Source organism: Geotrypetes seraphini, chromosome 8, assembly GCF_902459505.1.
Source record: "Geotrypetes seraphini chromosome 8, aGeoSer1.1, whole genome shotgun sequence".
NCBI lineage: Eukaryota > Metazoa > Chordata > Amphibia > Gymnophiona > Dermophiidae > Geotrypetes > Geotrypetes seraphini.
In genome coordinates this window covers 123,804,032-123,831,287 of record NC_047091.1, presented here as the reverse complement: position 1 = coordinate 123,831,287, position 27,256 = coordinate 123,804,032, and the positions used below count along the sequence as shown (strand labels likewise).

The following is a 27,256-nucleotide window of genomic DNA, read 5'->3' as shown; positions in this document are numbered from 1 at the left end:
AGAAAAATAATGGTTTTGGTTGAGCATGAAAATATCAAAGTGCGGAAGAACCCTCATATATGCAAACCAATTTATTGAGGCATGAGCTTTTGAGATCAAGAGTCCATTCCATCAACTCTGACTTTGAATACAGCTACTCCCTTGACGTCTTCTCCCTAATCACATCATCCCTTGAGCTCTTGCTATTCAGAGATAAGACAGAGCAATGAGCATGCAGAAGCTGGGAAGCTTTTAGTCTGTTTCCCAAACTTTTTTTTAATAGAGTTAGGGAGAACAAGCCTCTGCATATTTTGGAGATTCCACACTACTACTTTGAAGCACTGCTGTATTAGTTTTCAGGGTTCACATATGTTTTTGGTTTATGAGTCTGCTTTCAAAGGTTCAAGCGACTGTTTGGGGTTTATAGATTCATTCTGATGACCAAGGCATGTTTGTTTGGAAAGTTCACTGATCTGTTTTGGGATTGATTAAAGTATTTGGGGGGGGGGTAGTGTAGATTCACACTCACAAGTACAATTGTGCAGATGTTCAAAGTCAAACGACAAAAAAACAATAATATCAACTTGACAGCACAAGACTACTTTTTTAGTGCATAAGGGGAAAAAGACCTCAGAGATCTTAATTCAGGCAGCGTGACTGCTATAAATATTATAATTGCTGGTCATGGGCTCAATCATCGTTCAAAACCCCAGATGCTTTAATATATGATTATTTTGATAATATCTTTAAATATTTTGTACATTTGAACATAAGATAGCAGCTATTTGAAAGCAGCACTTATCTTAGTCACAAAACACCACTGTTAACATCCCAGTGGCGTTTTGTGACTAAGATAAGTGCTTCTTTCAAATAGCTGCTATCTTATGTTCAAATGTACAAAATATTTAAAGATATTATCAAAATAATCATATATAAAAGCATCTGGGATTTTGAACGATGATTGAGCCCATGACCTGCAATTATAATATTTATAGCAGTCACGCTGCCTGAATTAAGGTCTCTGAGGTCTTTTTCTTCTTATGCACTACAAAAGTAGTCTTGTGGTGTCAAGCTGATGTTATTGATTTTTGTCATTTAGTAGTGTAGATTCATCAGGACTTGCTTTGCTGCCCTTTTGTGCAGTCAGTGAAACTAAGAAGCGGTTAATCGGCCACACTCCTTCCAGCTCGCTATGGAGGAACTTCCTGTAACCATGGCAACCTTGTGGTATCCAGGAAATGAAGGCAGTGACGCACATGCCACCCTTCCCTAACCTCACTATTCAGCAACATCAAAATCTTGCCTAAAATACTAAAACAAACTGCACATCAGCAGGGTAATCTGGTACCTGGGCTGATCCCACTCCTGGATCAGATGTCAGATGCTAAATGCAAGGGATTACTGCCATATGTTTTTCTAGGATTTGAAATGATAGGTGGATTCCCATCTATGAGACCTCACACAAACTTGACAATAAAGTGCCCTGATGAAAAATTTGAGGCCCTCAGAGCCAGGCTAAACCAGCCCTGGTTTCACGTCATGCCATCTGTAGATTTTGAAATGATAGCTCTGTTATTTCAAATAGATATGGAGGCATGAGAGTCACCATACAAGTTGGAAATGATACCTACTCCCAGTGGCGTACCTAGGCCCATCATTTCTTGACACCCCCCCATCTGTATGAAAACAATGATTTTTAGTAACAATCCTCATGTAAACACAAGATTGTACCTAGGAAAAGGCAGCATCTTACATACTGCAGTGAGCAGTACAACATCAATAGACCCATTGTAAAACTAAACAAGCCAGACTAGTACAGATCAATCCTGCACAGTCAATCCTAACAGAAAACCATGTCTTTTGAACACACAGAACACAGAAAACACCTTTGCCTAGTATGGAATATGTAATCACAAACTAACCCCTCCCCCTTTTTACAAAACTGTAGTGTGGTTTTGAGCCATGGTGGTAACAGCTCAGACTCTCATAGAATTCTGAGCATCAGAGCTGTTACCACCATAGCTGGTGCTAAAAAATGCTCTACAGTTTTGTAAAAGGCGGGACAAAATAGAAATACAGAGACAAAAGTTAAATTGAACCACCAAGAAGCTGAACTCTGCATACAATGCAACACCACAGAAACAGCAATGCATCTCCCCTAAAGCAAAAAAATAAATAAAATTTTCTACCTTGTCTTCTCTGGTTTCTGCTTTCCTCATCTTCTTGTCACTCTCTTCCTTTCATCCACTATCTGCCCTCTCGCTGCCCTTTCTATATGGCATCTTCTCTCCTATTTCCCTTCCAGAAAATTTATGCCTCCCCCTTCCATCTCTCCCTTCACCCCCATTGGTCAGGCATCCATCTTCTTCCCTTCCCTCCTCCAATGGTCTGGCATCTCTCTCCTCTCCTCTTCTTCCCTTCCCTCTCCCACAACTCCATGGTCTGGCATTTCACTCTCTCCTCTCCCTTCCCCCCACTTCCATCAGCATTTGCCCCCTTTCTTTCCCTCCAACCCAATTCCATCCAATATCCTTTCCCTGTACACCAATTCCATCAGCATCTACACAACTTCAATTTTTATACAAAAAGCAAGATTATCTTTCTGAATGCAATCAGGTAAAATCAGAGCAGGTTTAGCAGTTAGGCCCATTTTTAAAGGATTTAGGTGCCTAACTTTTGGGGCTTGTCTCTAAATTGTCCCCTTTGAAAATATACTAGAGCTCAGTGACTATAATTTAAGCTCCTAAAAGGTAAATGATTAAGGTGAGGGTAGAGTTAGGGAGGGAAATGTTAACTGCTTAACATTGATTTTCAGCACTAATAACCTAACTTGGAATCCTAAATCTAAATAACTTGCGGGCCTAAATTCAACTGAGTTTTCAGCTGAAGAAAAAATGGCTTTTAGGGTTGTCTTGTCAATTGGTTTCATATTTTCATAATTGCATAAAAATCGCCATACTGGGACAGACTGAAGGTCGATCAAGTCCAGTATCCTGTCTCCAACAGTGGCCAACACAGGTCACAAGTACCTGCAAGATCCCTAATAGTACCCAAGACCATCTTAATAATGGTTTGTGGACTTTTCTTTTAGGAAGATATCCAAATATGTTTTTAAACTTGCTAAGCTAACTGCTTTGCCCAAGAGGTTGGTCCAATCCTGGATATTCCTCATATACAGGACCTCAGTCTTGTTTTTCTTAGGGAATATAATATGGAAATAAGAACAACAAATCCCTACATGGAATTATGATTAACCTAGGATTGGGTCATCCCTATTGAGAAAATCTATAAAGGTTGCAACTTTGATGGTGCCTAATTTAAGATGAATTTAGGAACAGAGCTTTTTATGAGGACTGGGTTTTCAGTGACTGGCTTACTATATAGGGTAGCTATGGGAAGCCTTAGGGGCCTGCCTCCTCCCCCCCCCCCCCCACACACACACCTTGGGCTCAGGCCCCCATCAAACCTGAAGTCCCACCAGACAAAGAAATTTGCTACTGAGCTGCTCTCCTCCTCTTCTTGCTGATGCAGGAAACAGGGAGTCGGTTGTGTACCTTCAGCTGCTGATGCTGGGACTCCTCATACATGCTCAGTTTATACATGAACTGAACATACTTGGGGAGACCTTGTGTCAACAGCTGAAGGCACGCTGCTCACTTCATGTTTCTTGCAGCAGCAAGAGAAAGAGGGAGAGGCCTGGCAGTAAATTTTTTGGGCTGGCAGGGCCTCAGCATCCCCGCCAGCAAAGGTATGTTTAATGCACAGGAGGGGGGGGAGAGGAAATGCACTGCCCCAAGTCCACCCCTTGTTCCCCCCAAAAAAATAAAATCAGAAGGCTGATTACCCCTCTGGTACCTAGTGAGGCCTTCTCCCATATATTAATGTAGTCCATGGCTGTAAATAAAGACCCTTTGCTCCACCCTATAAGAACATAAGAATTGACATTCTGGGACAGCCCAGTATCTTGTTTCCAACAGTGGCCAACCCATATCCCAAACACCTAGCTAGATCCCAAGTAGCAAAACAGATTCTATGCTGCTTATCCTAGGAATAAGCAGTGGATTTTCCCAAGCCATCTCAATAATGGCCTATTGACTTCTATTTTAGGAAGTTCTTCATACCTTTTTTAAACCCCGCTAAGCTAACTGATTTCACCACATTCTCTGGCAACAAATTCCAGAATTTAATTATGCATTGTGTGAAGAAATATTTTCTCCTGTTTGTTTTAAATCTACTACTTAGTAGCTTCATTGCATGTCCCCTAGTCCTAGTATTTTTGGAAAGAGTGAACAAGCGATTCACATCTACCCTTTCCATTCCACTCATTATTTTATAGACCTCTATCATATCACCCCTGAGTCATCTCTTCTCCAAGCTGAAGAGCCCTAGCCACTTTAGCCTTTCCTCATAGGGAAGTCATCCCATCCCTTATATCATTTTGTTGTCCTTCTCTGTACCTTTTCTAATTCCACTATATCTTTTTTGAGATATGTCGATCAGAACTGCACACAGTAGTCGAGGTGCGGCCGTACTATAGAGCGATACAAGGGCATTATAACATTTTCATTTTTGTTTTCCATTCCTTTCCTGATGATTCCTAATTTCTATTTGCTTTCTTAGCAGCCGCTGCACATTGAGCTGAAGGTTTCAACGTATCCTCAACAATGACACCTAGATCCTTTTCCTGGGCAGTGACTCCTAACACAGAACCCAGTATCACGTAGCTATAGTTCAGGTTCCTCTTTCCCAAATGCATCACTTTGCACTTGCTCATATTAAACATCATCTGCCATTTGACGCCCAATGTTCCAGTCTCACAAGGTCCTCTTGCAATTTTACAACTTTGTGTCATCAGCAAATGTAATTATCTCACTAGTTATTCCTATTCTCTGCTCAGACTGTCTCTCAGCCAGACCACCTATATGTATACTGTGTTCTGGATATCTCTCAGCTAACACCAGCTACAGAAAAGGGGAAAAAACTAGAATTGTCAAAAGTTTAGAAGCTGTGCATCAGTGAAAAACTTTAAGATTTATACCTAAAGCACAAACATCCATGAGCCATTTATCAAACAGCAGAAGGACATGCACCACTCACATAGGGGCAAAGTTTAGGAGTAATCATCTGAGAGAAGCTGAAAACTGTCAGCCACAGGGAAGGCTAGGAGAAGGCAATCACCAACAGGAAAAAAAGGAGGCCATGGTCGCCATTGAGATTATTCAGTTCTGGAGACGTGGACAGGATGGAGTTCAAAGAAGGGTTCCCTCAGCGGTGCAAAGCCCGAGGGACAATGATAGAAACAGGCTTCAATTAATTAGTCAAGAAACAGAAGTCATGAGGCAGAGAGGATATACTTTTTACAGAAGGGGTGGCACCATATGCCAGAACAGCCAACAGCAAAGATAGTAGAAAATAAAGCTATGGCAGAATTTAAAACATGTTAGAGATAGGTTTGTTACAAAAAGGAAAGTAAGACAATTTTGTCCAGGTTCCACAGTGGCTCTGCTTCTCTGGCTTCTGTATGGCGGGTGGGCACTGAGAAATGGGTGTATGCTGATTTTAGTGTCAGCTGACCAAACCATTTTTTTCTGTTTTGGCCAAACTTAACCTGTGACCGAATTTTGTTGCTTGGTCTCAGCCGAAATGGAAAACAGAAATGAAACTGTGCTGCACCCCTCCCTTCCTCCCACCCAAACAGAAACAGTCAACCTCCAAGACCCAGCCAGCTCATTTCCAAGGCTCGGGCCCCTCCCAGTACAAAGGCAAGGCCCCCAGGAAAAAGGCACGTCAAGGCTCTCCCCAAATCCCCTCCCCCCCATAGGGCTGGACTCATCTTCCCAGCTTACCTTAAAAACATCATTGGTGGTGCATTTGGGGCAGGAGCAATTCACACTCACCATTGTCCCAGCTGGCTCTGTTGTTTAACACAGCTGCTGGGACTTCAGCAGCAATCTCGTGAGACTGATGACAGAAGTCGTGACAGCCATGTTGAGATCAGAGCCAATACGGATAGTCAAGCAGTCCTAATCATGCAGGCTCCAATCTCAACATAGCTGTCACGACTTCTGGCGACAGTGTTACGAGACTACTGCTTGAAGACCCAGCAGCTGTGTTGGAGTCCAACAGGGGCAGGATCAAATGCAAATCATTCCTGCCCCCACTGCACCACCAATACTTTGAAGGTAAATCTGGGAGTAAGGGGTCCAGGGGAACCTTGGGCCTCGGATGGGAGCTGCTCTGGGTTTGGGAGGAGGGTCTGGTAGGACTTTGGACCTCGGATGGGAGTTGCTTAGGTGGGAGGTAGAGAGGGAGGAGGAGCTGCACCAGAATTTCAGCTTCAACTGAAAATACACTTGAAAATACATTTTTGATGGAAAACAAAAAAGAATCAAATTAGGATTTCGGGTCAGTTTCGGCACCAAAATCAAAATCAAAACTGCTTTTCTTGAATGGAAGGTCTGTGTCATAGAGAAGAGAAATCTATTGGCAAAAGACCAACACGTGCAGTTTTTCTGTTCCTGCGAGCCACTGGCCTCCCTAGAAGTAAACCTATCAGATTGATCACATACTATTCAGTTGACCAGATGCAGATGGAAATAGAAAATACAGCGGTGGGGAGAGAGTGTCTACATAAAATGAAGTCCTGGGATGATACAGTATGACTTTATAAGCAGGTCCTGGTAAATGCATGCTAAAAGACCCTAAAAGTAATTAAAATAAGAAATTTGGTCCTCCGTGAGTTCTCACGGAACTTGTGGCAACCAATCAGCTAGCGGCTCAGCAACGGCAGGAGTGAAGGAAGGTCGCTCCTGTCGCAGTTCACTGCTGGACCACCAGGGATAATAGAGGTACTTGGGGGAGGCAGGAGGGAGGTAAAAATTCTTAGAATCAGTTAGGACAGGAGGCAGGAGAGATCCCTCCTGTCCTGGCCACCGCTGGACCACCAGGTCTTACGGCAGGCCTGGCAGAAGCCTGCAAAAGGTTCAGGAGGGGGGTGGGTCAGCGCTGACCTGAATATAAACTGAGACCCCCATTTTTGGGCCATTTTTTTGGCTCAAAAATCTTGGTTTATGTTTGAGTATATACGGTATTCCATGTATTTTTAAAAAAGAGGAAGGAAAACCAAATGGCAGCTGGCGTAGTTAATGAGTGAGGTGAAAGAAACTATTAGAGCTAAAAGAGAATCCTTCAGAAAGTGGATGAACGATCTGACTGAAAATAATTGTAAACAGCACATGAAATGGCATGTCAAATACAATGCGCTAATAATGAAGGCAAAAAGAGACCTTGAAAAGAAGATTGCACTGGAAGCAAAAACACACAGCAAAAACTTTTTTAGGTATATTAAAATCAAGAAGCCAGGAAAAGAATCAGTTGGACCACTAGGCAACCAAGGGATAAAAGGGGCTCTCAGGGAAGACAAGGCCATAGTGGAGAGATTAAATGAATTCTTTGCTTTGGTCTTCATTGAGGAAGTTATGGGGGTGATACAAGTGTCAGAAGTGGTATTTAATACTGATGAACCAGAGAAACTCAAAGAAATCTCTTTAATACTGGAAGACGTAATGGGTCAATTTGATAAATTGAACAGTAGCAAATCACCTGGACCAGATGGTATACATCCCAGAGTGCTGATATAATTGAAAAATTAACTTGCAGAGCTATTGTTAGTAATTTTTCTTTAAAATCCAGCATAGTACTGGAAGACTGAAGGATAGGAAAGGGAAAGGGATTGAGACTTGTATAGTGCCTTTTTATAGTTTTACAACCACACTCAAAGCAGTTTAAATACAGGTACTTCAAGCATTTTCCCTATCTGTCTCAGTAGGCTTACAGTCTATCTAATGTACTTGGGGCAGTGGAGGATTAAGTGACTTGCCCAAGCTCACAAGGAGCAGCACAGGGTCTGAACCCACAACCTGAGGGTGCTGAGGCTGTAACTCTAACCACTATGCCACACTCGCCTGACCAGGGCCGGCATTAGTGGGGGCAAACAGGGCAGCTACCCGGGGCGCCAAGGCTCTGGGAGGTCCCCTGTGGGCTGACATGTCCTCCTCCTTCTAAGCAAGCCGGTCCGACGTCACCTTCACTCTTTGTTCAACTTCTCCTCCATTTTTGTTGCAAGGAACTAGTGGCTAAGGCAGTGACTCTGAAATGCAGCCTGCAGCCTCCCTCCCTGTTTTCTTTCTGCCGTGGTCCTCCCCCAATGATGCAACTTCCTTGATCCATCTGGGCAGACTGTGGCAAAAGGAAAGAACAAAGGGAGGCCACAGGCTGTGTTTCAGAGTAACTGGCCAGTTCCCTGCAACTAAAATAGATGAGAAGTTGAACGAAGGTGAAGATGACGTCGGACCAGCACACTTAGAAGGGGGAGGACATGCTAAGAAGCACTCTGGAAAAGCTGTGTTTTTAAAAAAGTGGAAGAGGGGGGAGTTTCAAAGAAGTGCCAGACTATGAGTGAGAGGGGTGTAAAGGGGAAGAATTTATAGGGCCAGAAACAGAGGGTACTAGAGAGAGAGATGGTGGGCAGTGGTCTGGAGGGAGAGAAGAGAGAGGGAGAGAAGTTGGACATGGGGTACTGTGAAGGAAAGGGGAAAGAGATTCTTGAAGGAGGACAGTTGGGAAGAGAAAAGCAGAGATGGTTGACCTGGGGGTGGTGTAGAGGGAGGGAGCAATATAGAATATGAGGATAGGATAGTTGGAAAGAGTAAGGGAGAGATGGTGGACCTCGGTGAGGCAGGGAGAGATATGGTATGGGAGGGCAGTTGGGAAAAGAAAGGGAGAAAAATTGGACCTGGGTAGGGAGGGAGGGAGAAATGTTAGGTCTTGGGGTGGAAGGGAAAGAGAGATGCAGCATCTCTTTTTTCTCTCCCTCTCTCACTTTTTTCAGCATCAAGCAGGAAGAGAAGAAGAAGAACAGAAAAGAGAGAGAGAGATGTTGGACCATGGGGATAGAGGGTGAAAGGTGGACCCAAAAGAGGCAAGATAAGAGGTGAGATAAGAAGATGCTAGGGGATGGAGAGAAATGGGCAGTGAGATATAGCCTGACGAGAGAGGAAGGGGGATTCTGAAAGTGCTGAGCTGACAGGATAAGAGAGAGCAGTGAGTACAGTGGTGGTAATGGGGCGTAGATAGAAGGAAACAGGAGGCTGGGAAAGGAGTGAGATGGGAAATGGGAGAGCTACAGAATAAGAAGAGATGGAAAACTGATAGGTAGCTGAAAACCTCCTCCTCTGGTCCAGCAACCCAAAATCTCCAAGCTTTGCAGCTGGTGGCCGTATTCTCAAGCTGCCACTGCTTTCATGCATGTGTGAAAGCCATGGGGTGGAGAGGCAGCAGCAGCAGCTCTGAAATACTGTTGCAAGCTGCAGAACTTGGAAAGTTCTGGTCACTGGACCCGAGGAGAGGGAGGAGGTGGTTATCAGCTGGTGAGGCTTAGGGATCCCCACCAGCTACAACAAGGGAGATATTCATTTGGAGGGGGCCTAAGCTCAAATTGGGAAGCCCAGCCCCCTCTCACGGTTATGCCACTGATTGTGTTTAGTACAAAACAAAGTATTTGCTGAGTTTAACATTTGGGAGGTTTCCAGTTCAGTTTTGGTATTCATATTTCTATTTCTATTTTGTGAAGGTCTGTCTGTGTTTTGTGTGTGAAGAAGCAATTTAAAATTGTTTTATATGTATATGGTAGTAATGGTGCATGTGGAAATTGGGAGAAGGGCAGGTAGAAGAGGGACCCCCCTCCTTAATTTCTGCCCTGGGCACCAGCATGTCTAAAACCAGCCCTGACACTGATTTTTAAAAAGGTGATCTGGGAAATTATAGACCGGTGAGTCTGACATCGGTGCCGGACAAAATAGTACAGATTAATATAAAGAAGAAAATGACAGAACATATACATGAACATGGATTAATAAGAGAAAGCCAACATGGATTTAGTCAAGGAAAATCGTGCCTGACCAATCTACTTTATTTCTTTTAAGAGGTGAATGAACATGTGGATATAGGTGAGCCAGTTGATATTGTGTATTTGGATTTTCAAAAGGCATTTGCCAAAGTATCTCATGAAAGACTTCTGAGAAAATTAGAAAGTCATGGGATAGGAGGTAATGTCTTATTATGGAATAAGAACTGGTTGAAAGATAGAAAACAGATAGTAGGTTTAATTGGTTGATATTCTCAATGGAGAATGGTAAATAATGGGGTTCCCCAGGGGTCTGATTTTTAACATATTTATCAGTGATCTAGAGATAGGAACAACTAGTGAGATAATTAAATTTGCTGATGATGCAAAGTTGTTAAGGATTGTGAAAAATTGCAAGAGGACCTTGTGAGAATGGGAGACTTAGCATCAAAATGGCAGATGACATTTAATGTGAGCAAGTGCAACGTGATGCATGTGGGAAAGAGGAACCCAAAGTTGAAGCTACTAAGTAGTAGATTTAAAACTAACCGGAGAAAATATTTCTTTATTCAACATGTAATTAGACTCTGGACTTTGTTGCCTGAAAATGTGATGAAATCAGTCAGCTTAGCAGGGTTTAAAAAGAGAAGACCCTAGGTCATTATTGAGATGGCTTGGGGAAATCCACTGCTTATTCCCAGGATAAGCAGCATAGAATCTGTTTTATTCCTTGAGATCTTGCCAGGTACCTGTGACATGTGTTGACCATTGTTGGAAACAAGATACTGGGTTTGATGTCCCAGTATGGCAATTCTTATGTTAGTATTAATAAAATTCTCAGCTTTCCCTGTATCAGTTCACTTGAATGAGTGTTGCTTGAGGAAAGAGGCAGAGGGCAAAATATAGCGAGCTTTCTTCATAGATGCTACAAGATAATTGTCTCACTTCAGAATTTCTTTTATAGGAGTTTAAGGTAATATCCGTTTGCTAACCTTTAACTTTAGAGATGAGGGTTCCTGCAGCTGTGAGGGTCTCCACCGTGTTGAGGAGAGGATATCTGTTGATGGCCTGCTTAAGGATTCGCAGTACTTCTCCCAGACACTCATGAGCCAGCGGGCGACGGGAATCTAGATTTTCTGTTCAGACAAAGAAAGCAGAGATTCAATAGCTAAAATAGTCATGAAGAAGCCATGAGTAGAAAACAAGAACATGTTCCAGGGTCCCATCCATCCTTTCTGCCTGCTGTGTGAGCTGAATATTTTTTTCTACTGTTAGCATCTAGGCATGTGCACATCAACCCTTTTTATGACCAAGATCACCCTGTATACAAGATGTCACCTCTTCCCCTACATGAACAGCATTTCTTTTGTGCATTGAAGGTGTCACCTCTCCCCCAAAACCAAAAGAGGGAAGGAATGCCCCATTCAACCTTTCTAGGTACTTGGACAGTATCTCACTCCACTCCCATCTTACAAGTGCTTCTCCATGCTTTGGAAACTGAAAACCATAAAAATATACTTCGACCCTTTATCTTTCAGATTACTGGTACAGTCATTGATACTATCCACCCTAGACTACTGCAACATCATTTATGTGGGTATACCAAAAAAAAAAAAAAAAACGTGAGAAAATTGAGAATAGTTCAAAACACGGCCGTCTGCTTAATATTCGGACTAAAGAAAAGTGATCACATTAGTCCCTTCTACAGATTGCTGCATTGGTTACCAACTGAGGCAAGAATTCTATTCAAATTCTCCTGCTTTTGCTATAAACTGGTGTGGGGAATGGCCCCCAACTACTTACTACCTCATTTTGAATTTTACTCCCCCCATGAGGATAATCAGAAATCACAACCTGTTCGCCTATCCGAAAATCGCAGACTGCAGATATCGAACCTTCCTGGATAGAACATTCAAGTTTCAAGCTGGTAGACAGCAAACTTGGCTAGGCTACTTCATTGATGGCGCCAGGTTGACATACGGCGCCTTTCAGAAAGAATTAAAGACCACTTTGTTTAACAAATTTATTTCCTAACCAGACTTTCTCCCCCCAGATCAAAGCTACCGCTCATCATACTAAATTCATTACTCCTTGTTATCACTACTCTGTATTCTCTGACTGTACAATGTCTTCCTCACAATTTGTGCTCAGTTATGCACTGACTTCTAACCATATGCAATGTAATCTGTCAATATTATATTGTAACCTATGTATATCTTTCTTCTTGCCAATTTGCACTATGCAGTCACTGACCGCTCAATGACCTCTTCTCTATTTGTACATTGTAATTCGCTGACTGTACAGCTATTCTTCATTGTGAACCGCCTAGAAGTCGCAAGATTATGGCGGTTTAGAAAAAATAAAGTTATTATTATTATTATGTCACCTTGCCCAGACACATCTATCTGGTTGGTATTACTCCTGCATCCCCATGTAAAGCATCACCTCCAGGTCCATGTCTTCCTCCCTGCACAATTTCCCACAGACTCATTCTCTCTCCTGTACTGATAGCATCTTTTTGAGTACAGCTCCTGGGCTGGCAGCCAGTCTGGACTTGGTTACTGACAAAAGAGGTTTTGTGTTTTGTTGCACTCCATAACCTAGGGAAGGAGAACTGGAGGAGCAGCTGTGTGCCGTCCTCTGTAAGACTATGACATGGCATTCCATAGGAGCAAGGCTGGTTTCAGGGAAAACAAATGGAGCAATTGCCTGGTAGTGTATCTCAGCACCACCAGGAGCTTCCCTGGTGAAGCTGAATGATGGGCACAATGGGCAGAGCTTCAGGCCATTTGGCATTGTCTGATCTAGGTCCCACTGTGCGCAACATTAATCCTTTATATAGGCAGCATTGGAGGGCACAGGCCAGTACCTCTGAACTTCCCCTTGGCCTTGGTTACCATATGGCTCCAGAAAAATGAGGACGGATTCAGATATCCGGGTTTTACTTCCATTATTTTCAGTGGAAGTAAAACCCGGATGTCTCAATCCATTCTTTTTCTTTAGGTTTATAATATTTCTTGATTTTCCATTAATATATACCAGAACTGAATACATGTGTGTACAAATAACAATTGTTAAAACAGTGGCAAGTCAAATGAACCGTCAAAACGACAGGCAATGTAAAGCTATCCGCGTGAATTCTTCATGGAAGCTTTAAGTAAAATAACAGGTAACAGTGAAAACTAAACAACCCAGCTGCCTCCTACCCTTTCCCAATCCCTGAGAGCTCCAGTGTCATGAATTCAATAGTAGACTTCATGCTCTGTGGAACAAACCATCCCATATTGGTGACCAAATTTCTTTATACTGTTTCCACAATCGAAGTGACCCTCGCTTAACATCCAAATATTCAATTTTTAACAACATAAACATTTAATTTCTCCATAAGGTGAAAGGGAGGGTATCAGATTGTCTCCAATGTAAAAGAATACATCTTCTTGCTAATAATGAAGGTTTACATAGCAATGCATTTCCCCCCTAGACAGACCCAGTGATCTTACATTAGAAAATAACAGTAGATCAGCTCTCACAGGGATCTGTTAAGAACATAAGAATTGCGGCTGCTGGGTCAGACCAGTGGTCTATCACGCCCATCAGTCCACTCACGTGGCGGCCCTTTGGTCAAAAACCAGCGTCCTAACTGAGACTAGCCCTACCAGCGCACATTCTTGTTCAGCAGGAACTTGTCTAACTTTGTCTTGAATCTCTGGAGGGTGTTTTCCCCTTTTAACAGCCTCCAGAAGAGCGTTTCAGTTTTCTACCACTCTTTGGGTGAAGAACTTCCTTACGTTTGTGCGACTCTATCCCCTTTCAACTTTAGAGAGTGCCCTCTTGTTCTCCCTACCTTGGAGAGGGTGAACAACCTGTCCTTATCTACTAAGTCTATCCCCTTCAGTACCTTGAATGTTTCGATCATGTCCCCTCTCAATTTCCTCTATTCAAGGGAAAAGAGGCCCATTTTCTCTAATCTTTCGCTGTACGGCAGCTCCTCCAACCCTTTAACCATCTTAGTTGCTCTTTTCTGGACCCTTTCAAGAAGTACCATGTCGACCAGTATTTGACTGCGGGCATTTGTCTTGTGCGAATTTGACTTGCCACTGTTTACTCAATACAGTCTATAAGTAAAATACAATAAATTACCAGATATCTGGGGTGAGGGTGGTGGTGGATTGGGGGGGGCGCTGGATGGCTGGGGGCATGGCACTGTTGTTTTGTATCTGGGCTTCTTTGTTGTCGGTCCCTAGTTGATTGTATTGTGTTGGTTGTGTATTCTTATTGAAAATAAAATTGTTTACACCTTAAATTACCAGAATGTCTGTATTCTCTCACAGGACCAAAACATATGTATCAAGCCAGCAGGAGTATAATGACATTTAGGATACTCTTCATAAGAAGCTATACCAGAAATATAGGCACAATAAGGTGACACATATAGATAAAGGAGAAACTTATATTGCAGCTCTTGTAAGGTAACTGAGCGTGTCAAGACCTTTAAATGTTTCATGAGACGTATCTGTCTTCTTTTTACTGGAGCCATATGGTAACCCTAGGCATGAAACAACAATTGCAGAAACTTTGACTGAGCAATCGTTCTCATTTACCGGTATACTCCAGCTATAAAGTGAACATACATTACATGGCGGCAGAAAGTTATAGTAGATATAGGATGAAATATTATCAAACATTAATGCACTTGTGTGCTGTGCAGATATGTTAAAAGAGTTACTATATGGCTCCAGAAAAAGGAGGACGGATTGAGACATCTGGGTTGTACTTCTATTTCTTTCAATAGAAGTAAAACCCAGATGTCTCAATCCGTCCTCCTTTTTCAGGAGCCATAGACATGTATCTACACAGGGCTACTGCTGCTGGTTCTGCCCTCCTCTCCCATATGCTCTTCCTATTACTAAGGGCTACCAAGTGAGTGGTGGGGCTTGTCAGCCCATGATTCTGTCTGATGGGCTGTGCTATAATTTGTACCACTATGCAGCCCCTGAAATTCTCTACCAGGTTCAGGAGCGCCCAGCCAAATGAGATAGGAGGAAGTGGAGCTGGGAGGGAACCACAGAGGAAAAGAGGTAAAGGAGGCAAAAGAGACAAAAATGGGCCTGGAGGGAGAGGGGAGAAGGAAAAGAAACTAGCAAGGGAGGAAACCATTATCATGGCCTTTTCCTAGGTTTCTTCCCTGAACCCCATGTAGAACTGACCTGAAGCCTACAAACCTCTGACTCCCAGTGCTGCCGTTATGCGACAGGGTAAATGACTGCTGTTCTTGTTTGAGTACAGATTTTGTACCCATACTGAACATTCCCAGCAGGTCAGTGACTGGAATCCACATCTCTCTTATTAATCATTTGTATGATACTACCAGATGTACACAGCACTCTGCAGACACATACAGAGGGCCATTTACAAAACATTTTCCACAGATAAAGCATGTTCTATGTGTAGAAAAGGGCTCCTATACATTTTGCACAGGTCAACAAGTAGACATACTGAAAGATAGCAGCCCTAGTGCAGGCATTCCCAGGGCATGCTTTGGTATTTTATAAACTACATGAGCACCTCCATAGTGTGCCTGGACACGGATGCACTTTCTGTGCAGCAAGTGTAATTTGTACGTGTGGATTTGTGCATTTTTGGGATAGTGCTAGGTTCTTATTTTATAAAATACAAGGGAACCTTTCTCCAACTTTGATAGTGTTAAGTGCGCGCTATAACCACTAGCACAACTTAGTAAAAGGAGCCTTTAGCTATCATAACAGCACTAACTCCCAGGACTTGAAAAGGAACAAATTTATCCCTGAAAAGGCAGCACTGAAAATTTTACATCAAGCCCTAGAACTTCAATAGATAGGGTTATCAGACATCTAGATTTCCTCGGACGACTTTTCAAAACTCGGCACTTTGTCCAGGTTTTGAAAAGCCTCCTCAAATCACATCGGGCAGGGAGGAAGTCCGCGCATGCACCCGACAAGAGCAGGGGGCGGGTCTAGGGCAGGACTGGGGGTGGGATTAGGGCGGAACTGGGTGGGACTGGGGGGCGGGTCTAGGGGGTCCAGATTTTCTGATTGGAAAATCTGGCAACCCTACCAATAGTCCAGAAAACAAACAGGAGAAACTGCCTTCACAACAGTGAAGGACACAAAAACAACAACGAAGGAGACCAGATGGTGCTCAATCCTTTTATTATAAAACAGACTCCACACGATCGTGTTTTGACCCAAAAAGGCCTGCCTCAGGAGTTTTGTTGTTAAATAATAAAACCCTAGATATATTAATCCATATATCCAAGTATTGAAATAAGTTCTCTTTAAAAGCGCAAAGGTAATGGCTGGAAACGAATGCAGCGAAAACTCATGGTTCCTCTTTAGTACTTCTTTGGTGCCAGCAATTAAATCAGCCAGCCTTGTACCTGTGTCCTGCCTATGTGGAAAACAGGAAATTACATTGGAGTAGGAAGGACATTTCTGAGGAGAGACCCCAATGCGGGTACAATACTGCTTGATTTAATTGCCAGTGCTGGAAAGATAATATGGAGGATACTAGGATGGGTGAGAGTGGGTGAAAGGGAGAGGGAGAGATGTAGGATATAACATCGCCTATTTATCAATTTCCCAAAAGAATATGCGACGTTTACAATTAATGCTAAATGCAGCGGTCAGACTAATCTTCAGGCTAAAGAAATTTGATCATGTGACACCTTACTACCGGCAGTTGCATTGGCTACCGATGGAAGCACGCGTAAAGTTTAAGTTCGCCTGCCTCTGCTTTAAAGTACTATACGGACTAGCCCCTAAATACATAACTGACCTTTACTCCTTCTCAGCCAACAGACACAAAAGAAGCTCACATTCGAACTTCGTTTCCCCCCCCAGTTAGAGGATGTAAACTGAAAAAACACCATGAACACCTTCTCTCACATCAGGCAGTATTATGGGGTAAAGATCTAGAACAATTGCTTTCGCCCACTACTTATGAGGAATTCAGGAAGCGCCTAAAAACATATCTGTTCCTAAAGTGTTTAGACAGCTGACCCATTCATCTTTCTCCTAATAACGGTTCTTTCACCTCTTTTAAGTTCAATCAATTTGTACCTTCCTTTAGTCTTTTGTAAACCGCATAGAACGTCATGGTACTGTGGTATATAAACTGTTATTATTATTATTAGGATTCTTGGGTTGGGAGGGTAGGAAGGAAGGGACAGAGAAATACTGGACTCAAGGATGAATTTGCCATTGGACATTAGGGTGGCTAGTGGGCCTCCTTTAAGCAATCTCATAAGAATCTTGAAGAGATCAGAAGCTAGAAGGCATAAGAACATAAGAATAGCCTTACTGGGTCAGACCAAAGGTCCATCAAGCCCAGTAGCCCTTTCTTACGGTGGCCAATCCAGGTCACTAGTATCTAGCCAAAACCCAAAGAGTAGCAACATTCCATGCTACCTATTCAGGGCAAGCAGTGGTTTGCCCCATGTCTTTCTCAATAACAGACTACTAAAGGATATCTCCCTGTTACACCATTGACGACCCCTGACACAGATATTCTCCCTAGGGCTACCAGATTTTCAGTCTGGAAAATCTGGACCCCCTAGACCCGCCCCCAGGCATGCCCAGTCCTACCCATCCCTGCCCCGTCACGTCCCAGTTCCGTCCTGTCACACTCTCAACCCTGCCATAAGCCCTGCCTCTAATCCTGCCCTCACTGCCTTCTCTCATCGGGCAGGACAACCGCGCATCGCGTCGTATCCGCCCTCCTACACAAAGCTTTTCAAAAGTGCCGGATTTTGAAAAGCCATCTGGACCCCCAGCCATGTCTTCAAAAGGAGGACATGTCCGGGAAACTCCAGACGTCTGGTAACCCTAATTCTACCAAAACATGATCCGTGTTTAGATGTAACACCCACTCTCAGAGGTCTGTTGTGTGTCTTTGCTTTGTTTGGATCTTTGCACTCTGGATTCCCTCTCTTCTGTTATTTTTCTTAATAATTCTTCTCACATCTGGGCGCAAGCACTGTGGGCCGGATTCTGTAACCGGCGTCAATATCGGCGGCCGCTTTATCACGTGTCAATCATGTATTGGCGCCGGTTTCAGAATCGCACCTACAGGAAAGATAGGCACCGGAAATGTAGGCCACCTTAAGGTCATTACATGCAATCACACCCAAGTCCCACTCTTCTGTCGTGCACATAAGTTTTTCACCCCTAAACTGTACCATTCCTTCAGGTTTTTACACCACCACTTAGCATTAAATTCCACTGAAATACATCACTTGCATTTCTGAAATACCTTGCAGTTTAGCTGCCAAATTTCAGACCATTCTTCAAGCTTCGCCAGGTCTTTCTTCATGTTATTCACACCATCCTGGGTGTCTGCTCTAATGCAGCTTTTGTCAGCTGGGAGCAGAGTTAAGCAGCAAGAATCTTAAAATCTACAAGTTCTGAGTTAAATTCAAATCTGACTTAAGAACAGCTTTACAAATGTTCTTAAAGTAAATCACCTGTCTCTATCACAGCTGCAGATACTATGACCAGTCCTAGACGAGCTGCAAGCAGGTCTCTGGAGTAGCCTGGTAGGCAGTGCAGTGGACTGCAGAAAAGGGAACCTGGCCCCCTTATGCCACCCTAACTAGTACACTTCTGGTGGAAAGTGTGAGCCCACCAACATCTCACTGTACTGCCATATAGGTAACAACTGCAGGCATAAGAGCTATTGGGGTTGTAGACAGGCGGGTACAGTAGGTTTTGGGGAGATTTGGAAGGCTCACCATATAATGTATGGGGGCTATGGTGAGATATGTACCTGGCACCCTTATCGTGAAGTTCACCGCAGTGACCCCTTGTGTTCCTCACTACTCTGCTGGCATGTCCGTGTGGCCAGTCCATTAAAAATACTGGCCCCTCCTATATGTTTGTTTTGGAGATTTTTAATTTGGACCTTTTATCGAGAATGGCAAAAAAGTTAGACATCTAACTGGAAAAAAAATCTAGATGGGCCATTTAACCCCCCCCCCCTAAAAAAAGATGTCTTGGGAACAATTTCTATTAAATCTATTCCAATACAAATGGAAACTAAAATAAAACTATTAGGTATCATCTTTGATAGAGATCTTGCTTTCCATGACCACATTAGTTCGGTCATAAAAATCTGCTTCTTTAAACTCCGCATCATTCGATCATTAACTTCTATCCTAGATACCGACTCAATTAATATTCTGATTCATTCCTTAGTTATTTCTCATTTAGATTATTGTAATTCTCTTCTCAACGGTCTCCCCCAAAAAGAAATCCGACGTCTACAATTAATACAAAATACAGCAATAAAACTTATTTACAAAATAGGCAAATTTGAGCATGTCACTCCTCTTTTAAAAGAGGCTCATTGGCTCCCTATCACCCACCGCATCACTTATAAAATCATCTTACTCTCCTTTAAAATAAAACTCTCTCACCAACCCTCATTTCTTGATAAACTTCTCATACCACAATGTTCCCCTCGTACTCTAAGGTCAACTGACCAAAAACTTCTCTTCATTCCCTCCCTAAAAGACTTCTATTATACCCGGAAAACAAATTTCGCAGTAACTGCCCCTACATTATGGAACTCTCTGCCACAACAATTCCGCGACGAACAACAATTAGTCAAATTCAAGACTAGTCTAAAGACTTTCTTATTTCGGGACGCATTCGACTGTACTTAGATCTCCCTTTTTTTTTTTCTCTCCTTTTCTTTTATTATTTTCTCTTTTCTTCAAGCAACTATTTACCTCAACAAAGCGCCCCTACCCTTTACGTTTTATCCCCACCCCACTTTCTCCTTTCTTCTCAATTATGTAACTTTTCCCCCTCCTTCCCTCTTACCCTCACCTTCAAGTTTGTCTAGTCTTTGTCATCTATGTTCACTCTATTTAATTTTTTTAAACAACCTATTATTATTTTCATCTACCTTTTTAAATTTTATTGTTAACCGGCCAGACATTTGTTTGATGGTCGGTATATTAAAAACTAATAAACTTGGAAACTTGTGAGTTTGAAAATGACCAATTCTTCTACCAGATATTTGGACATCTTGCGGGAAATATCCAAAGTCAGACTTAGATATCCTATCAAAAATGGCCCTCTATAGGGCTCATTTTCAAAACTGAAAGGCGACCAAAAATAGCATAAAGTGGTACTTAGACATTTTAATTGCCAAAAATCCAAGTGCTGATTTTTGAAACTGACTTTTTAGACGTCTTGCAGGTTATATGCCCTCCAGTACATCTAAATCTTAAGGGGGTATGTTAGAGGTGTCTTTTGGGCAGGATTAGGGCAGCCTTAAGACTTGGATATTTTGCTGGGATAATTAATCAAACATTTTGAAGACGTTTGGGGTGTCATTTAGATATTTAGAGTTAATCTTCTTGCTCACAAATGCATTTTGCAATCTTGGACTGTTTCTGAACCGACTTGGAGATCTTTGGTACATCATTTGGCCACCTGGGAGGCCTGAGAGGTGGTTGGTCGCCCTTGACGACGGTGCAGTTACCTGCTGATTTGGGGAGCCTATCTGACTTCTTTATCTCCTAGAGGTCGTAGCCTCCTTTTGAATCATCTTGCCTAGCTTCGCTGGTGTTAGTCGGGGGGATGGGTTTTCTATTTTGGCTATTGCTGGAAAACTGTATATTTTTGGATGCTCTTTTCCTTGTTCTTGTATTCTTTTGTTCTTTGTACTTTTTGCATTCGCAATAAAAAAGATTTGAACATAGATATTTAGAGTTAGACCTGTTTTAAAAGCACATAAGGGCCAAAAAGGTACCCAAACTGATCAGATGACCACTGGATGCATGAAGGCATGACGCCCCCCCCCCCCCCACACTCCCCCAATAGTCATTGACCCCTTCCCACTCCCCAAAGATGTGAAAGAAACAGTACATACCAGCCTCAATGACAGTTGCAGATATTGTGAGAAATCCAAGCCTGGAGTAGCCTGGTGGGCGGTGTAGCGAATAATGGAGAGGGGGATTCAGGCCCATACTTCACCCTATCCAATACATTTATGGTGGAAAATGCGAGTCCTTCAAAACTCATGCAAAACCTACTGTGCTGCTATATAGGTGACACCTTCAGCCATAAGGTGTGGTAGGCAGGCGGGTATAGCAGGTTTTGGGGGAGTTTTGGAGGGCTTGCCATACACTATAAGGAGGTTATGATGAAATGTGTACCTGGCATCCTTTATGTGAAGGTCACAGCAGTGCCCCCTACGGTGCCCCACTGCTCTGTTGGCATGTCTGTGTGGCCAGTCCATTAAAATACTGGCTCTTCCTAAGTCCAAATGGGCTTGTTTTGGACATTTTGCATTTGGACGTTTTGATTTTCAAAAATGGATAAAAAAGATAGAGACCTAAGGGCCAGAACGTCTAGACAAGCTATTAAAAAAAAAAAAAAAAGATAGACATCTTGCAGTTTCGAAAATGGTTGTTTTCCTGACCTGATTTTTGGACGCCTTTGATTTCCATCTCCCCTCCCCCCTCCCCTTACTAGAGCCACCGATATCAGTCACACTAAGGCCCAGAACAGAGATTTGCAAGAGGGCTCCAAAGCTTGTCATCAGTTTTGGGCAGGCTTGGGGTCTCAGTGGCACAGGGGTCCAGGGCAATTGTCCTGTTTACACCCCACTAATGCTGGCTTTGCCAGTAACAGAGAAATAAGGACAGAAGAATTCCAATCCCGCTCCCCCTGGTATACCGGTAATTTACCCCTCTTCCCATACACATATTGTAGGAGACAAATGAGGCCCCACTCTCCACTCCCAGTTAAAAGACAGACAGGTCAACAAGCAGTTGAATGTCCCCTATCTCAATTGCTAATAAGTCACTCACCATCTCCCATGACCACATCCCGGAGTTTCTCTAAGCGCTCAGCAAAACGTGCCACATCTGTGAGGAGCTGCTGAATGTCCTCCACCTCAATAAAAGGCCCCTCATTACTCTCCATAGGGCTCGGAGCCACAGGGGCTTTGTGCCCCTTATTGATCCAGGCGTTGGGAGAGGAGAGTGGGATGCCAGCTGCACTAGCATGACGACTCAGGCTGGTGGGTCTCTTTAATGTGCCAGCGAAACTTGAGCTGGGACTGAGTTTGTTTAGAGAAGCTGCTGTCTCTGTCACACTGGGACCTGGGTAGGATAGCGGTTCCAAACCTTCTTTACGGGGCAATTCCTGGAAAAAAAATCAAGTCATGGCATGAATGTGACTGGCAGGAGAAAATATGTCATGAGATGTTCATCTTATGCAGTAAGTTCTATGATCTTCGTGTGTTAGAAAGATGGAATAAAGGAAACATTTTTCAACACATTTCCTGTGAATAGTTAGTTCTCAGTATCGTATCTAAAGAGCCACCACCAGTTTTCCAGCTATGCATCTTGAGATTTGGTGATCCTTTGATTCCACATCAGGGACTCTGTTGCTGAGATGAAGAAGCTCCTCCAGCTGCACACAGGAGAGGTCTGTCTCCGGAAGGGAAGCTAGTTCCATTTGTCAGCTGTGTACTTAGCGCAATTTTTTTCCCTTTCTATCTGTTGTTCCTTTTACTTTTAGGGCCCTTAGCAGGACTTGATGTCTGCCTAAGGTGGCACCAGTGCTGACACAAACACAGCAGTCAGGTCACTAGTGAAGAATCAACAGGGACAGTGTGGGGCCTCAAGCACATGTGAAAGGCCTACCGCATCCTGTGCTTGCAAAACAGGAAGTTTGGAGGTGGCAGGACAGCACATGGCTGACTCAAGGGTAGCTGATGCAATGGAAGGGCGATCCTAAAATTGGAAGGAGGGAGATACTGGTCACCTGGAGAGGGTAGGGAAGGGAAGAGGCTGGCCACTTGGGGGAGAGAGAGAGGAAGAGGACAATCTGGCAACCTGGGAGGGTGATAGAGAGTAGAAGGGATGGGGAAATGCTAGATGATTGGAGAGGGGTTGGGAAGAGGACATGCTGGGCTCTATGTGTAAGCTTCGGGGTGGCCTGGGTGCATGGTTAAAGAACCTTCTAGAGTATCAAATACAAGCCAGCCCTGGCCCAGGTGCTTAGTCTTTGTTATATTTTACCATCCTCTGCATCATGAACATCTAATACCTCTCCATCTCACAAACTGATTGCACTGCACAGAGAAAACATCTGGTGCTGTAGCATAGCCCAGCAGAACCGCCTTCTGCATTATCTGTTGTCTAAGATCTGGCCTAGGCTGGGGATCAGGTAGCACTGAGGAGTCAGATGCATCAACTGGATAGTGCTACTGAGCATTTGGCCTTTCTGCCTTTGGCATGATTTAGGAAGTGTAGGGGTAGACCAGCAGAATAAATCTGGGCGGAGTCAGCAGCTATCTGGTTACCAGCAATTTCAGTTCACTAACTGGATAAGTGTCGGATATCGGATAAAGTTAAGATAGCAAAATGTCTGTCCTAATTTTATCCAGTTATTGATGCAGATACTGGGCTGAATAACCTTGGTACCTGGATAACTACTGGCATCCTGCTTATACCCGGATTTCAGCGCTGGTATCTGGGCATGGCACAGTGCTGAAAATCTGGGTATAAAACAATCCATGCTGGCTGGAATTTAAAAATAATGATGGCCACCCTGTGCTGAATATATAACGCATGCTTCCTTTTTCCTGTGATCACAATATTGGTTTTGGATAATTTCAGAGGAGGACCCACAGTGAATGGTGCAGGAGCACTGATTGGATGCAGAAGGAAAGTGCTTGAATGCAGAGCTTTTCCAAGCAGGAGGTGCTAGAGAGAATATGATATTCCCAGCCCTAGTTGGTTTTGGATAATTTCAGAGGAGGACCCACAGTGAATGGTGCAGGAGCACTGATTGGATGCAGAAGGAAAGTGCTTGAATGCAGAGCTTTTCCAAGCAGGAGGTGCTAGAGAGAATATGATATTCCCAGCCCTAGTTACCGTCTAGAACAGTGTTTTTCAACCTTTTTACACCTATGGACCGGCAGAAATAAAATAATTATTCTGTGGACCGGCATCGGTCCATGGACCGGCGGTTGAAGAACACTGAGCTAAGTCGAGGGCCAGACCCCGCCCATCTCTGCCCAATCTCCACCCCAGACCCCGCCCCCATAATAGTACTAATTGTAACACTATTTTTTCCATTCATTTTTCACAGATACACAATATAATCTTATTAACAACACATAATGGTTAACCACAAAATTAAACTACACAAAGCACACTGACAGCAGATGTAAATTCTCAAAATTTACATTATTCAATCACTAAATTCAAAAATAAAATCATTTCCCCCTACCTTTGTTGTCTCCCTCCCTCCATGCTATGCCTTAACTTCTGGCCTGCTCCCGCCTGGCCATTTTATGCCGCCCCCGGTGTTATCTTCAGGCTGGCTCCCTCTTCCTCACTGATGCAGTGCACAAAGCTGTGGGCAGCGGCTCCTTGCGCGTCCCGTGCCTCATCTGGAAGCCTTCCCTCTGACATTGCAACATCAGAGAGAAGGCTTCCGGTTCAGGTGCAGGATGCGCGTAGGAGCCACTGCTCGTGGCTTTGTGAACTAAATCAGTGAGGAAGAGAGAGCTGGCCCGAAGATAACGCCGTATCAATCGCACTGTGGACTGGCGGTTGAAGAACACTGTTTTGGGTCTGATGCACATGCTGGCCCTGTGGACTGGCAGGAAATTTCCGTGGATCGGCACCGGTCCACGGACCGACCGGTGGTTGAAGAACACTGGTCTAGAAAACATAACCTCCTGCTTTAAAAGAGTCTTTGCTCATAGTGTTACTCTATGCTTCATTTCATGGGAAGGGGCAATTTTCTGTAGACTTTTAAACTGATTAAAAAGAGGCGCTCAGCATATAGCAGGAAACAGTGTGTGGACATGGGATTTCTAAAAACACATCTGCCATGTTACCCCACCTCAGCCACTTGCACAAAGAGCAGTACTTTTTAGCATGCATACTCAATGCTAACTCAAAAGCACTCAGGGAGTTTCCTTTTGAGATTTAGTGACAAGTATGTGCTGTAGAAATGCTCTGTTACTTCAAAACTACATCCAGAATAACCTGTCTTGAAGGGCCAAAATAGCCAGATAAAGCCGTATAGTACAAGGGAGGAGGCTTGTAAAGTTTGAACAGTTCTGGTTGCCCAACACTTCCTACAAGGTTTGGAACAATAAACACACGCAGAAGCTTTCACAAGGTCATATTAGGAACCAACTTTTCCAAAATTATTGGGGGTGCTAAACCCAACAGAAATGACCTCTCCTTGGACATTGTCAAGAAGTTTATTCAAGCACTCTTATGCACAGGGTGAAAACTGAGCAAAGCTTCTGAAAGCAGCATCTCGGTGCTAGCAGCTTCTCACTCTCAGCTCTGTGTAATGTCTGTCACTGCCATTTCCATCCCCCATGCACTTTTCTGTACACCTACCTTCAGCCATACGTTGGACTGCGGAGAGAACCCATCCAGAGTTGGGGTGGCAGACCCACACTTGTCCTTTTTCCTCCTCAACCCCACAGCGTACGGACTATAGCTGCGTCTCCCAAATGAGTGCTTACGCATTGTGTGACTGGAAACCATGAGAGAGGAAAATAGCTGTCTGAACGTCTGTAACCTCAACTATGGATCGTCCGTCTCTGGCTGAGAAAAGCTAATGAATGAGAGAGGCTACAGCGGAATTTCTAACAGGTACTTTTTCCTGACAGGCTTTGAGCGTCATGCCATATTCTTCCCAAGTTTTTCTCTTCTGTCTTTATTGGCACCCAAAAAACTACACTACAAAAAAATATCCTCAGTAGCTGTCTTGCTCCTTAAGTAACATTTAACACCCCATTCCCCACAAACAAAGAAAATAGGACTCTGGCATGGCTCTGTTCCCCCTTAAAGTCCATTATTGTAAACTGAACAAGAAGAATCATCCATCTCTGCCCTGCTCATATTCTTGTATCCCCGAGATCGACATTTGTCTACAACTGAACTTCCTCTAGGCTTGGAGCATTAAAAGCAAACTCCTTTCTCAGTTGATTCTCGCTGCCTTCTTTGATTTTTGATTGTAGCCCTTAAACAGGTGCATCTCTGCTGTGGCAGTGTCCCCCCCCCCCCCCAACCTCCACCCACCCTATGTCCTTCCTCTCCCTTGCCAGCATTAGGCCTTGCTGTAGACAAAATTAATACCAAGAGAGTAAGGGGAAGGGCAGGGTGGAACTTACAGCAGTGCTCTGTGGTATGGGGCTTCCTGCTCTGTTTCTTTTCGATATGGAGGGTGTCTTCTTCAACTCTCTCTTCTTTTTGGAGAACATGGCTTTTAGAAGTCACAGTCCCTGCAGGCCCCCTCTCCCACCCACGCCCCGGCAAAGTCTTAATAAGGTCCCAGCTCCTTGCTGGCAGGAACACCTCGTTGCTCCATCAATTCTCTGGTTGGGGAGGTGCTGACCCCAGGACATGCCTCCCCCCCTCAGGTTCCTTTACTGCGCCCAGCTCAGGCTGGCTGGCCCCTTACACTGAAATACATCACTTATCCTCTGCACTGACAGAAGCAGAGCACGTGACACACACCCCACTTCCTGACTGGCATTCTCACACACCAGAAACCTGCAAAACAACAAAAAAAAAAGTTCACAGGAAAAGGCAGAGATATAAAAAAGAGCAACAAAAATTCTAACAAGAGCTTTTCCTTTCAATGTTACGCACACGAGGACCATGGGCATAAAAATAAAGAGTAACTTCCACTAGTGCCTGGCACCCTGAAATTCTGCCTTTGTCACACCACTCAACCTCACTGAGGAGCAACTGAGCCCCAAGCAATTGTCCTATTTGTGCTAAACCAAACCTTAACGCTTATATACCGCCTCCTCTCTATAAAGATAGAGCTCGGCACAGTTTACTTGAACATTAAAATAAGGAAAAATGCATAATAAGAATTAGTGAATATGGAAAGAGCAGTGAAATTTACAATTTTGAGAATGACAATTGGTACTGCCTGCCTGCATTATACATGGCCTGGTTTCAAGAGGCTTATCTGAATGCGCCTGTTTCACAATTTTAACTTTCAATCTTTTAAAATAAATTTTTTTAATACATAATAAGGAAAATCCATTCATGCCAAAAACTTAAAAAAAATACAAAGAGCTTAGAAAAATCACCATATACATACAGAAAAACAAAGGAAAGAAGATTTTTACCTTATGCCACACATACTGAATTTGGTCTACAATAATCATTCAGTAGTGCCCAATTTTTTCAACATAGAGGAGGAATTATTATATTTAAAGAGTTAAAGATTCTTTATATTTCCATCATTCATATGTATATAGTTGTCTTATCAATCATAATACTTACCCCACCCCTCCCATTTTACAAAATCATAGCACGGTTTT

At 43.4% G+C, this 27,256-nt stretch overlaps 1 protein-coding gene across 3 annotated transcripts in view; it reads right to left on the bottom strand.

Moving 5' to 3' along the window:
• Window positions 1-26,335, bottom strand: part of ARHGAP45 (Rho GTPase activating protein 45) — a 93,824-nt gene extending 67,489 nt beyond the window's left edge. The window contains exons 1-4 of one of the 3 annotated variants that reach the window (XM_033955161.1): window positions 26,090-26,321; window positions 25,311-25,449; window positions 21,744-22,080; window positions 10,876-11,019 (exon numbers count right to left, since the gene is read on the bottom strand). In XM_033955161.1, the coding sequence (XP_033811052.1) occupies window positions 10,876-11,019; window positions 21,744-22,080; window positions 25,311-25,442 (613 nt within the window). In that variant the 5' untranslated portion in view covers window positions 25,443-25,449; window positions 26,090-26,321. Of the gene's footprint in view, window positions 1-10,875; window positions 11,020-21,743; window positions 22,081-25,310; window positions 25,943-26,089 lie in introns of those variants that run through there. The other 2 variants (XM_033955162.1, XM_033955160.1) reach the window with 2 other exon arrangements.
• Window positions 26,336-27,256: the final 921 nt, after the last annotated feature.